Raw genomic sequence first — 14,153 nt, forward strand, 5'->3', positions numbered from 1 at the left:
ATCAGCCATAACATTATGACCACTGACAAGTGAAGTGAATAACACTGATAATCTCGTTATCATGGCACCTGTCAGTGGGTGGGATATATTAGGCAGGAAGTGAACATTCTGTCCTCAAGGTTGATGTGTTAGAAGCAGGAAAAATGGGCAAGCGTAAGGATCTGAGCAACTTGGACAAGGGACAAATTGTGATGGCTAGACGACTGGGTCAGAGCATCTCCAAAACTGCAGCCCTTGTGGGGTGTTCCCAGTCTGCAGTGGTCAGTACCTATCAAAACAGGTCCAAGGAAGGAAAAGCGGTGAACCGGCGACAGGGTCATTGGCAGCCAAGGCTCACTGATGCACGTGGGGAGCAAAGGCTGGTCCGTGTGGTCCGATCCAACATAGAAGCTACTGTAGCTCAAATTGCTGATGAAGTGAATGCTGGTACTGATAGAAAGGTGTCAGAACACACAGTGCATCACAGTTTGTTGCGTGTGGGGCTGCGTAGCCGCAGACCAGTCAGGGTGCCCACGCTGACCCCTGTCCACTGCCGAAAGCGCCTACAATGGGCACGTGAGCATCAGAATTTAAGCATGGAGCAATGGAAGAAGGTGGCCTGGTTTGATGAATCATGTTTCCTTTTAAATCACATGGATTGCCAGGTGAATGTGCGTCACTTACCTGGAGAACACATGGCACCAGGATGCACTATGGGAAGGAGACAAGCCGGTTGAGGCAGTGGAAATGCGCCCTGCCACAAAGCAAAAATGGTTCAGAAATGGTTTGAGGAACACAACGAGTTCAAGGTGTTGACTTGGCCTCCAAATTCCCCAGATTTCAATCCAATCGTGCATCTGTGGGATGTGCTGGACAAACAGGTCCGATCCCTGGAGCCCCCACCTCGCAACTTACAGGACTTAAATGATATGCTGCTAATGTCTTGGTGCCAGATACCACAACACACCTTCAGAGGTCTAGTGAAGTCCATGCCCTGACAGGTCACGGCTGTTTTGGCGGCAAAAGGGGGACCTACACTATTAGGCAGGTGGTCATAATGTTATAATAAAATAATTAAACAATGACACAAGTTTTGTTATTTTGGCTGTTTACCTAAATATATTCAAGTTACAGTTAAATAATGAATATGGGCTTTAATAATGAAGGGCAGTCTCTTAGCTTTAATTTGAGGACATTCACATCCAAATTGGAGAAAAGGTTTAGGAATTACAGCTCTTTAATATGTAACCCCCTCTTTTTCAAGGGACCAAAAGTAATTGGACAATTCACTCAAAAGCTGTTTCATGGACAGGTGTGGGTTATTCCTTTGTTATTTCTTCATCAATTAAGCAGGTAAAAGGTCTGGAGCTGATTCCAGATGTGGCATTCGCATTTGCTGTTGCTGTGAACCCACAACATGCAGTCAAAGGAACTCTCAATGCAAGTGAAACAGGCCATCCTTAGGCTGCAAAAAAATTATAGAAAATGCATCAGAGAGAACATTAGGAGTGGCCAAATCAACAGTTTGGTACATTCTGAGAAAAAAAGTATGCACGGGTGATCTCTGCAACAAAAAGGCCTGGACGTCCACAGAAGACAACAGTGTTGGATGATCGTAGGATCCTTTCCATGGTAAAGAAAAACCCTGTCACAACATTCAGCAAAGTGAAGAACACTCCAGGAAGTAGGCATATGATTATCCAAGTCTACCATATAGATAAGACTTCACAAGAGCAAATACAGAGGGTTCACCACAAGGTGCAAACCATTCATAAGCCTCAAGAATAGAAAGGCCAGTAAAAACATCGAAAAAAGCCAGCACAGTTGTGGAACAGCATGGACAGATGAAACTAAGATCAACCTGTACCAGAATGATGGGAATAAGAAAAATGTATGGAGGCTTGGAATGGCTTGGAATGGCTCATGTGCCAAAGCATACCACATTATCTGTAAAACATGGTGGAGGCAGTGTGATGGCATGGACATGCATGACTTCCAATGGCACTGGGTCACTAGTGTTTATTGTTGATTTGACAGAAGACAGAGGCAGCCAGATGAATTCTGAAGTGTGTAGGGATACATTGCCTGCTTAGATTCAGCCAAATTCAGCAAAGTTGATCAGGCGACGCTTCACTTCACAGATAGAAAACATACTGCGAAAGCAACCCAGGAGTTTTTTAAGGCAAAGAAGTGGAATATTCTGCAATGGCCGAGTCAATCATCTGATCTCAACCCGATCAAGCATTCATTTCACTTGCTGAAGACAAAACTTAAGACAGAAAGTCCCACGAACAAACAACTAAAGACACTTGCAGTAAAGCCCTGGCAAAGCATTACAAAGTAGGAAACCTAGCATTTGGTGATGTTCATGCGTTCCAGAAGTATTAAAAATGAACATTTTATTTATGATTGTGTTAATTCGTCCAATTACATTTGATCCCTTGATATAAGGGGACTGTGTATGAAAATGGTTGCAATTCCTAAATGTTTAATACAATATTTCCATTCAAACCCTTGAATTAAAGCTGAAAGTCTGCGCTTCAAATGCATCTCAGTTGTTTCATTTCAAATCCATTGTGATGGCGTACAGAGTCAAACTTATTAATATTGTGTCAGTTTCTGTACTCATAAAAACATAGCATTGAACTGAACGGTGTTGCAGGGAATTAAAATCCCATCCAAATGGTAATCACGCTTGACTCGGTCTAGCTTGGAAAAGGTTATTCACAGTTTTGCATATCATGTGACCAGTGGAAGCTGAATGTGTACTAATAAAAACAGGAGCTAGCCTGTCCATTTTTCTGACTCACTCGAAGCATATGTTTTTCAGAACAGCACGATCCCCTCTGTGCTAGAGCAGAGCTAGTCATTTAACTGTGCCACGTGGACTCTTTTCACATGCCTCACCACAAGTTCTGCAAGAGCTCTCGCCGTGAGGAGGAAGCCCCAGCTCTCAGACTGATGCTTTGCCCAGCCGTGATCTGTAATCCTCCTTCTTGTCTTGCAGACAGAAAGAGATGTGAAAGGCAGCTCTATTGCTGTCAGAAAACCATCTGCATATTGGTAAATCCAGCATCAACATAAACAACCCCTTACATCTACACTAATCAGCCTTGTCAGACAAATGAATATCTCCCAATGTCCCCGTCTCAATATTAGCTTGTGTCGACATTGAACTTTTGCTTCCCTTACACAATAGTTCAGCTTTTACTAAGGAATGCTGGATCATCTGAAGATGAAATACTGATTGCTGGACATTCCTGAGGTATTACAATATGTACTTGTGGGTCATCTGGACTTGATAGTTCCTTCTGAAGGTGGTCTGAAGCAATCATTGTTGCACAGATCAAAACCAAATGGCATATCTACTACTCAAAAAGAACAAAAAGGTTGAAAGAGTTTCTAGTGTAAACTCTTACTTGAAGTCTTGTATGGGTACAATCTATATAAAGTAGAAATGTATCTGCAAACCAACTATACTCACATACGTGATATTAACATGAACACGTATTCTCACCAACTAAAACACATTCTGCTAACACAATGACATCCTAACATCTGCTAAAGCCCACAAGCCAACCACATCCCCACCTTAACACCACTAAACAATACATAGGACAGATAACTTAAGCCAAAGAAGGATTATTAATACTAGTAATAGAAATATGGTATTTTCTCTAATAGGCTACTTATTTGAAACATCTGGACAAGACATACTGACCTACATTTTCAGCTGTTAACTATTTTCTATGCCTTTGTGTTAATTGATTGGACACAGCTGAACAGGGAGCAGTGTCTGTGCTTAATGTACAACTTTCCAGATCCAGGCCAAACATACTGAGTGTATGTGTGAACAGGGGGATGTGATCATATCCTGTTCTGCTGCTGAATGAATGGCATGAATATCTATAATATTATTATAACTGTGTCAGGCCAAGCAAGTAACAACGGAACGGATGCCCTTGAACCCTGACGCAGGCCATCAGAACACACTATAAACGGCCTGCTGTGTATTATTGTGTCATTAGTCCAAGGATAAAATGATTCGGATGTATAGAAAAATAAAATAAAATCACAACTATTTTTTAAGTTATTAAGGTATTTCCTGAAGTATTTATTATCAACATTGTTGGCAACCTTGTTTTCATTGTTGGCCACCTCTATGCTCCTCCCTTTGCAAGGCTAATGGCACTAAGCCTTTACCTATAACGTCTATGAGATAGGAGAACACAGTGGAAGGGACCTAAGCCCATTCCCACATCCAGAATGTCCTGAGACCCATCGGTCTGCACTTATTCACTGCTGTATTTAATTGAAACCAACTAGGTCTTTTGATAAAATGTCCTGTTAATTCATAGAGTTCATGAAGCCATTGATCTCAAGATGGGGCCCAGTATCAGTGGAAGCAAAACAGACCCATAACATCAAACACTAACCCACTTATTTTATAGTAGTAGCTTTGGCCTATCAAATAATGGTGTTATGGGGTTCCACTTTAACTTTGATAAGTAATGTGGGATATGTTGGGCATTTGTGCAAGAGTGCTTTGTAATATATATAAAGAGTGTGTCTCGTCTTACATACAGAGAGGCACATCACATCTTTGATACAAAATGCAATGAGTGCTAAAACTGTTACCAGATATTAATCAAAAGGCACAGTGAACAGAACCTGGTTTACGAGTAGAATCTGCTTCTTGAACACAGATTACACATACTCCTCATATTTGAAAACAAACACTTTGATTGTTGGAACTCAACTGTGTCATTATCAGAGTTACTTCAGTTAACGGAATCATGTATCTTTACATTCAGACTGACCATTTGTCTAGTATCTAGAAAACTTAGCTTATCTAGGCACCTTTTAGGTTAGTCATAACAGGTCTAGATGCAGTTAAGTATTTATCTAGGCACCTTTTAGGTTAGTCATAACAGGTCTAGATGCAGTTAAGTATTTGCGATTAGCTTGTGAGGTGACTCCAAAGTCTCACTGTAAATTGTTACTCCTGGAGCAATAGAATGCCAAGACTTACATATTGCCACATCTGCTTAGAGGCATTACAGGCTTAAGGAAAAAGTATATATAAAAACGTTTTCACAGCATAGTAGACATTGCTCATGTGGTGGTCACAAGGGCGTTGTCTTTTGTTGGCCTGTGACTCACAACTCAGTGCAGTTAAACCCTCAGTTTTCATCCAAGCCCACAGAGTGACATCACAGCCTCACATCAGAAATAGTTATCCAGTAGACAACATCAACAATGCTGTAGTAACTAGGCAAATGTAACCATGGCCTCGACCTTCACTGGGGAAGGATCCAATGCAATCACAACGGTCACTGAGAGTTCTAGTCATTGCTCAAACGCCGAACTGCATCTGCAGCCACACCGACCACACGTTCTGACCGCTGCATATTCTCGTAGCAACCTCCCGCAGGACGATCATGTGCAATAAGAAACTGTAGAAGTTGCACCACCCAACAGCTGATTCTCAATAACAGTCTCCCACTCATGCGTTACCACACTAAACACACTGGAAGGGGCTGATACACAGAGTAATGACAGATGCCAACCATTTATATTAACCAGAAACTAGTAGACATAGAAAAGTAGACAGCCATGTCCATAGCTTCTTGGCATGAAAAATGCATGTGCATAAAATATTTCTCAATTAATAACATAGTCAAATGATTGTGTGAAGTGCTATTGGGTAAAATACATATAGTGTTGCAATTCATACTATTTAATATTTTGTAAAACGAAAGATGTGTTGAAGTATGCATTGAATTATGAAATTAATTAGTTAATATTGAGTTTAGAATTAAAAAGCCTTCACAAATAAGATACAGAAAACAATAGCTGTCATCATAAATGGTAGACGACGGTCTTTAAAGAGAGCGTTTAAATGCTCGTTCATGGACACAGCTTCAATATGGGTAGTCACAGAAATTAGGCACAGTTTTATGAGTAATTTATGAACACGGATCTGTAAAGAATCCACACATTATTCTTATGATAAACACAATATACACCAGGCCCTGCAAGTCAGCCTATTACAATAGAGTGAAGGCATAAACAGGAGCAGAAAAAACATCTGAGGCTGCGTGTCTTTTTACAAAGCAGATTGCAGACCACCCTCCAAATAAGATAGAAGGGAGCACAATTAAAATTATTTTCTGTTTTGGTCTGAGACACCTAACTCAAAAAAAGCAACATTGTATGGTTTTCCAATTAATAAGATTAGGGAGACACAACTCCACACACACACACACACACACACACACACACAAGTTTGTACAGCTACCCTCATGGGGACCAGAAAACAAATTGCATGCTCCCTTGCCCTAATCTTAACCCAAAACCTAACCCTTACCCTTACCCTAACCTAACCCTAATCTAACCCTAGACCTAACCCTAACCTTAACCTCAATAAAGTAACATTTATGCCTAAACTTTACCTAAATGTAATGCCTAACCTTTACCCTTAACTTAACCAACAATGCCTGGACATTAAAGAAACCCCAATTTTAACTATAAAATAAATTGTAAGTTTGACCCTAAACTTAAACCCTGAGCCGGAAATTGACTTTTGCCTCATGGGGACCGGCAAAAGGTCCCAATGAGTCAAATTTCTTCTGGATTTAATATACTCATTGGGACAATTGGTCCCCATGAGTTTAGTAAGACCTATAACACACACACACACACGCCTGTATACAGTAAGTGCATGCCTTGAGGCCTACAAATGAAAGGGATAAGGTGGTAACATTTGTGGAGCTGGCACTTCTCCATGTTGAGCAGCCCTGTCATTAGGTTCTGGGCATTATCCGATGTTACCTTTGCATCCACGACACAGCAAAGACCAAACCTAACCCTAACCCAGTAACAAGTAATAAACCAAGACCAAACTTAACCCTTACCAAATAACAAGTACTAAACAAAAACCAAACCTAACCCAGTAACAAGTAATTAACAAAGACCAAACCTAACCCTAACCCAGTAACAAGTAATAAACAAAGACCAAACCTAACCCTAACCCAGTAACAAGTAATAAACAAAGACCTCATCTGTACTAGCAACCGGTAAACAACCAAATTCAAAGACTTGATGTAATCAAATAAATAATTACATGAAAAAATATAATTTTAATGTAAGTAATCTAGTCACACACGATGTCTGGCAAATTTATTTTCAGCATGATGCATGTAAATCTCATTCATGTAAAATATGTTTTTACCATTGTTATTGTCATTTCTTTTGTTAGCAATGGAGTGAAAACTCTGTTGTTTTTACACTGTAAAAACACAGTATTAACTAAATGTGGGGACCATGTACACAACATGCTGTCATTTGTAAATTGGTCTAGCTTTAACACCCACCTGTATCAACTACTAGTAATCCCATGAACCCCTGTTTCTTTTCTGTTAATCACTTGAGAATGTGAGAATATTGACCTGTGAGCTACTGTAACTATCATGATGAGTTCAGATATATTGTTAGTCTCACCCCTATCAAAGTTTTCCATACATGTATTAGGTGGTACAAAGTTGGAATATACAGTACCTGGGCCAGGGGCTTGCAGTGGTCTGTGTAGGGGCTTCGCACAGACAGGAAGTCTTCAAAGGGAAGAAGGAGCTGCAGCCTGGAGTCAATGGTAATTAGCTGGTGACGTTCTACGAGTTCTGGGGAGTAGCCCTCACCCAGTGGTACTGGAACAGCCCAAATGTCTCTCTATGAAAGAAGACATCATATTGTGTATTTTCCCCGGATTCAGAACATACAAGCCCCTACAACTAACCTTTTTTACGTCTGCTTCTACACTGCTAAAAAAAACAAGAAACCAGGCAAGCCTAGTTCAGTCGGCCCACAACAGCAAGTATTGCCCTCTCAAGATTCGAACCCAGGTCGCCCGCGTGAAAGGCTGTCGTTAACGACTACACCACGGAGCTGTACATTTGCTGGGTATCAGTATAGCCTTGTGTCTATCCGGAACAAATCCTCTTTTTCCAGTGGCCGTTATAACAGTTAACTGGCCATTTGTGAATGACACTGATACAGTTAAACTGACCAACAATTCTTACAAAGTTTACCTCCACCACAAAGAGTGTCTATGTATGGCTTTTTTCACTGGCCGTTTTAACAGCGTATTAGCCAGTAATAAGCTTTACTGGGATCTACTAACTTACTGGAATAATCATAAGAATTGCTAGCGAGACTGAAGATTAACTTTTCCATGCCAGAAACAGTCGCAATATAACCGTATAGTTTCTGTTAAGGCTTACTATAACGTAACTACTGTATGTTGTAGCCAGCAAATGTGTTTGTCTATCCTGACCCAAAACGCATGCACAAATGCATACTTCGAAAATCCACCAGAAACAGTCGCAATATAACTGTAAACTGTTTTATTTTAGGCTTACTATAATGTAGATATTAACAGCATCAGCCAGCAAAGATTTCATCTATATGGAATAATTCATAACGCATACTTCGCTTCGCCTGCGAGGAGATAGAGAACTTTATGCTGCCTGCAACATCCAATTGAGAACCTCTGGGACGTTATGTATCGGTGCATCTGACGCCACCTAGTAGCACGACAGACTGTACAGGAGTTCACTGATGCCCTGATCCACATCTGGGAGGAGATCACACGGGTCACCATCTGCCTTCTCATCAGGAGCCTACCTAGACATTGTCAGGAGTGAATACAGGCACTTGAGGGCCATACACACTACTGAGTCACATTAGGAGTTGGAACAGCCTGCCATTTCTATTGTTAATTTAGATTTTGTGCAAGTTTCCCAGCCCTCAATCGATTGGTGATTTTGGTTTCCATTGACTATTTTTATATAATTTTGTTCTCAACGAATTACACAATGAACAGTAAAGATTTTGATCTTTAATATATTAAGTTCACCCAGGACCCACATTTTCTTGAGCAGTGTATTTCTTACTTGAAATACTGAAATCACCTTTGCAAGATAGGATTCTGGAACCCAGGAAATAGAAACACCTTTATAGATGTGGGAAACTTACATTGATGACTTCTTCGGTTTTATCACAAATTACATATTTATTCACGGCCATACCAACTCCAGAGGAATCCATTTTAAAGGCCTGGTAGTAAATGAGAGTACTGTAGAAACCAATCTTAAATGCCTGACAGTAGGCCAGCTCCACACAATCAAACATCCCCCTGCCTGAAACACGACAATGACCCAATCCCCCTCTTCCAAAACCCACCTGGCCCAGCCACTCTAATATCTTCATGCATTTCAAAGGATCTCCCTGAGACAGGACATCGTAGTGTAAGTGAGGGTAAGGCAAAGTTAACCATTTTATGATGAACTATGTGGCCTTGTCATACAGTATTATAATCTTCACACGGCACAATCAAACATGAGCCACTAAACATGAGTCTGGCTCCTCTCTAGGTTTCTTTCTAGGTTCCAATCCTAATAGGGAGTTTTTCCTAGCCACTGTACATAATGGTCCTGTCTTTGCTTGCTTTTATTGGTTTTAGGCAGGATATTTTAATAAGCACTTTGTGACAACTGATGTAAACAGAGCTTTATAAAAATAAATTATAACTGATTGATGGAACTGAGGATCTAGTGTAAAACAAAAACGTACTGATGCTATAAACAGTGCGATGTAAAACATGAATGGTGTACCTATTCCTTTAGGCAGAAACATCCCAAAAAATATAGTTAGTCAATATACTTGTTCACTAAAATAAGCCCTTTTCCCTCTCATTTTACTTTTGCTAAATGTAAAGATGCATTCATATTTCTACAATCCCTAATTAATAACCAGTGCTCTACAATAGTGTCCTGTAGCCCAGAACCCCCTGGTTTAACAGTAAGGGATGGAATAGTTGGTAGGAATGAAGGTTGGTTAAAGTAATGGTAATAATGTGTTGACAGGTTAATACACGGCAACTTGTCTGGATCGAGCCCGTCAACTTTGATGGAGATTCACTTGGTCACAATATTTTATTTAGTTTCCTTTTAGTCTTTTTTGTTCCTATTTCACAATTGTTCCTGCTTTCTTTCTGCTTCTCATCAGCTCTTTGATTCTATGAATTCCACTCCTTATTCTTTGCAACATCACCATTTTTTTTTGGGAAGTAAGCAGCAATGACGTGATTTAGGGTGTTGTCTGTTTTCTCGTATTCTCTCAACATTTATTACTTCCTGACATTTAGGATGGGAAAGCCACTGACCACATGCTCTGATGCTTCAGTTTTTCATTGTTTGAATGATATTTGTCTTGGTTGCGTTGGTGATAGAAATGGACTTTGGTTACACAAGTACAATAACATTATCACTAAGACCAAGCAGAGATAATGCTGTACAGTTGCACAGCACCACATTATAAACGCTTTGTTTCAAGACTGTGCATAGGTGTTGTCTCTAGGAATCGAAGCATATATGCATAAATGTCCTCTCTTATATTAAGTGATAACTTCCCTCCCTTTTTACCCTACCAGAGTATGTAGGTGTTTAACCCATCGATTTCTCAGAGATCAGCTGGTACATTTCAGTCAAACCATGTCTCAGACACAGCAACAATTTCAGCCCACTCACAACAAGTTGGCTTAAAAGTCATTCAACATGCTGTTTAGGTCTAACGGTCACATTAAGAAACGTTTATATTTTAAGAATTGTCGCTAGTTGATTTGCTTAAAATATATTTTTTTTATGGGTGGTAATAATCTAGGTTTAATAGGTTATTATATTTCACAATACAATGAGGGAAAAAAGTATTTGATCCCCTGCTGATTTGCCCACTGACAAAGAAATGATCAGTCTATGATTTTAATGGTAGGGTTATTTGAACAGTGAGAGACCGATTTACAACAAACAAATTCATAAATGTATTTGCATTTTAATGAGTGAAATAAGTATTCGACCCCTCTGCAAAACATGACTTAGTACTTGGTGGCAAAACCATTTTTGGCAATCACAGAGGTCAGGTGTTTCAGTTGGCCACCAGGTTTGCACACATCTAAAGAGGGATTTTGTCCCACTCCTCTTTGCAGATCTTCTCCAAGTTATTAAGGTTTCGAGGCTGACGTATGGCAACTCAAACCTTCAGCTCCCTCCACAGATTTTCTATGGGATTAAGGTCTGGAGACTGGCTAGGACACTCCAGGACCTTAATGTGCTTCTTCTTGAGCCCCTCCTTCGTTGCCTTGACTGTGTGTTTTGGGTCAGTGTCATGCTGGAATACCCATCCAATGCCATGGCTGAGGGAAGGAGGTTCTCACCCAGGATTTGACGGTACATAACCCAATCCATCGTCCCTTTGATGCGGTGAAGTTGTCCTGTTCCCTTAGCAGAAAAACAACACCAAAGAATGTTTCCACCTACATGTTTGACAGTGGGGATGGTGTTCTTGGGGTCATAGGCAGCATTCCTCCTCCTCCAAACACGGTGAGTTGAGTTCATGCCAAAGAGCTCGATTTTGGTCTCATCTGACCACAACACTTTCACACAGTTCTCCTCTGAATCATTCAGATGTTCATTGGCAAACTTCAGACGGGCCTGTACATGTGCTTTCTTGAGCAGGGGGACATTGCGGGCACGGCAGGTTTTTAGTCCTTCACAGCATAATGTGTTACCAATAGTTTTCTTGGTGACTATGGTCCCAGCTGCCTTGAGATCATTGACAAGATCCTCCAGTGTAGTTCTGGGCTAATTCCTCACGTTCCTCATGATCATTGCAACTCCACGAGGTGAGATCTTGCATGGAGCCTCAGACCAAGGGAGATTGACAGTTCTTTTGTGTTTCTTCCATTTGCGAATAATCACACCAGCTGTTGTCACCTTCTCACCAAGCTGCTTGGCGATGGTCTTGTAGCCCATTCCAGCCTTGTGTAGGACTACAATCATGTCCCTGACATCTTTGGACAGCTCTTTGGTCTTGGCCATGGTGGAGAGTTTGGAATCTGATTGATTGATTGCTTTTGTGGACAGGTGTCTTTTATACAGGTTACAAACTGAGATTAGAATTAAAATGCAAATAGCTCATTAAAATGCAAATCAATTTATAACATTTTTGACATGTGTTTTTCTGGATTGTTTTGTTGTTATACTGTCTTTTACTGTTCAAATAAACCTACCATTAAAATTATAACATTTTCTTTGTCAGTGGGTGAACGCACAAAATCAGCAGGGGATCAAATACTTTTTTCCCTCACTGTAGATGCCAGACTATGATTCTGGAGACTGTGATATTATCTTACGATAATCCTGTTTCTGTCCCACTGTTGCAAAAGCTCCATTTGGTTGGTATACAGCCACTTATTCTATAATTTCTAAAACAGATTTTTAAGCCAGGGATATTCAAATCTGTTCTTGGACAGCCAAAACACTTCCAATTGTTGGCCTTTACCTTGTATTTAATTGCACTGTACTGGTGTAACTGGTCAGAATCAGTACCTGATTAGGAGAGGAAGAAAAACACAATTGTTTTGGCCCTCCAGGACTGGAGCTCAATTGCCAAGTTAAATCCAACCTCAGGTTATTGTTTAAACATACAATTTCACCATGTTACCTTTCAAAACTACTGCCACAAATTACACACTCATAATGAAATTAAATACACTCTAAATCCTACTTTATGTACCTGGTACATGGTTTGGCAGAGTCAGACTACTGATCTGCTCAGTGGATATTGAAAAAAAGCTTTCCAATATTATTTAACAATCGTCTCTGCCTCACAATGGGTGACTGTCCCATAAGATCTGGCTTACATAATATAATAGGAAACAGTGAGTCTATGGTGAGAAAATATAATCAGCTGACATACTGCTTTAGCAAATAAAAAAAACTACTGAAATATCAAATTTAAAGAAGTATTCAGACTCTTTTACTCAGTACTTGGTTGAAGCCCACTTGGCAGCGATTACAGCCTTGAGTCTTCCTCGGTATGACATTTTTTGGTTTATTTAGACTATACTTAACAAGCAAAGGCTCCTTGAGATTAGAAATCTCTTTCAAGAGGGTCCTGGCCAAGATATGCAGCAAAAAGTCATTATTTCAAAATTACAAACAGACAAAATAAAACAAATAACTACTCTAATAGAAAAGCATGGAAATCATAAACCAATATCATAAAAACAGCAAATTAAAAACCATGACAGGTCAAGGACTCAGCTTTAAGGTTCATCATCAATAATTTAAAAACATCAAGGGGGAAAGTTCATCCAATTTAGAAATATGTTGTAAGTATTCCAAGCTGATGCAGAAGAGCACATAAGCCCTTTTTACAAATTCAGTACGAGCATTTGGGACAATTAGCAGGCTAAAGTCCTGTGAACAAAAAGAGTACCTTCATTAATGTGGAACTCAAATAAGATGGTTGCAAATCCAGAATGGCTTTGTAAATAAATATATACCAGTAACTGAGCCTGCAGGTGATTCGAGGAGGCCAGCCAACCCCAACATATAAAGTGCAATGGTGCGTAAGGTTTTTGCAGTTTAAAATAAATTGCAATGCTCCATGGTAAAGGCAGACACTACAGGCTTGACAAACCTGTATTTGGAGAGTTTTTCCCATTCTTCTCTGCAGAAAATACCTGCACAGCCATTTTCAGGTCACATTTTAAATATGTTCAATTGGAATCAAGCCCAGGGTCTGGCTGGGTCATTCAAGGACATTTGTTGACTGTCCTGAAGCTACTCCTGCATTTTATTGGCTGTGTGTGAAGGGTCATTGTCCTGTTTGATGTTGAACCTCTGCCTGAGACTGATATAGACATTCCAAATCACCTCCGATCAATTGAACATACCACAAGTGGACTTTAGAAACATCTTAAGGATGATCACTATACACAGAATGCACCAGAGCTCAATTTTGCATGTCATAGCGAATGCTCTAAATACTTACAAATGAGTCAAAAGCTAACCTTTGACTGGAATTGTATGTAAATCTCTTTATTTTTAATAGGCCTGTAAAACTAAACCGTTTTTGCTTTGTCATTATGGGTGTTGACTGCTTTGTATTGTGTGTTGACTGATGAGGAAAGAAAATCTAGAATAAAGCTGTAACATAAAATGTGGAAGAGGGTAATAGGTCTGAATCTTTTCCAAATGCACTGTACAGTATATAGACTGACTTATTCGAAAATAAAACCTAGCCTCAAAATATGCTACCAGTTCTTTTCGCAT

At 39.9% G+C, this 14,153-nt stretch overlaps 1 protein-coding gene across 7 annotated transcripts in view; it reads right to left on the reverse strand.

Moving 5' to 3' along the window:
* fsip1 (fibrous sheath interacting protein 1) overlaps positions 1–14,153 on the reverse strand; it is a 51,282-nt gene that overhangs the window by 24,574 nt on the left and 12,555 nt on the right. For 6 of the 7 annotated variants that reach the window (XM_010878991.4, XM_013137493.4, XM_010878990.4 and 3 more), the window contains one exon: positions 7,540–7,707. The exons of the other annotated variant lie outside the window; for it this stretch is intronic. In XM_010878991.4, coding sequence (XP_010877293.2) covers positions 7,540–7,707 — 168 coding nt within the window. The remainder of the gene's footprint in view (positions 1–7,539; positions 7,708–14,153) is intronic. 7 annotated transcript variants of the gene reach the window in all.

Source organism: Esox lucius, chromosome 15 (assembly GCF_011004845.1).
Source record: "Esox lucius isolate fEsoLuc1 chromosome 15, fEsoLuc1.pri, whole genome shotgun sequence".
Classification (NCBI taxonomy): domain Eukaryota; kingdom Metazoa; phylum Chordata; class Actinopteri; order Esociformes; family Esocidae; genus Esox; species Esox lucius.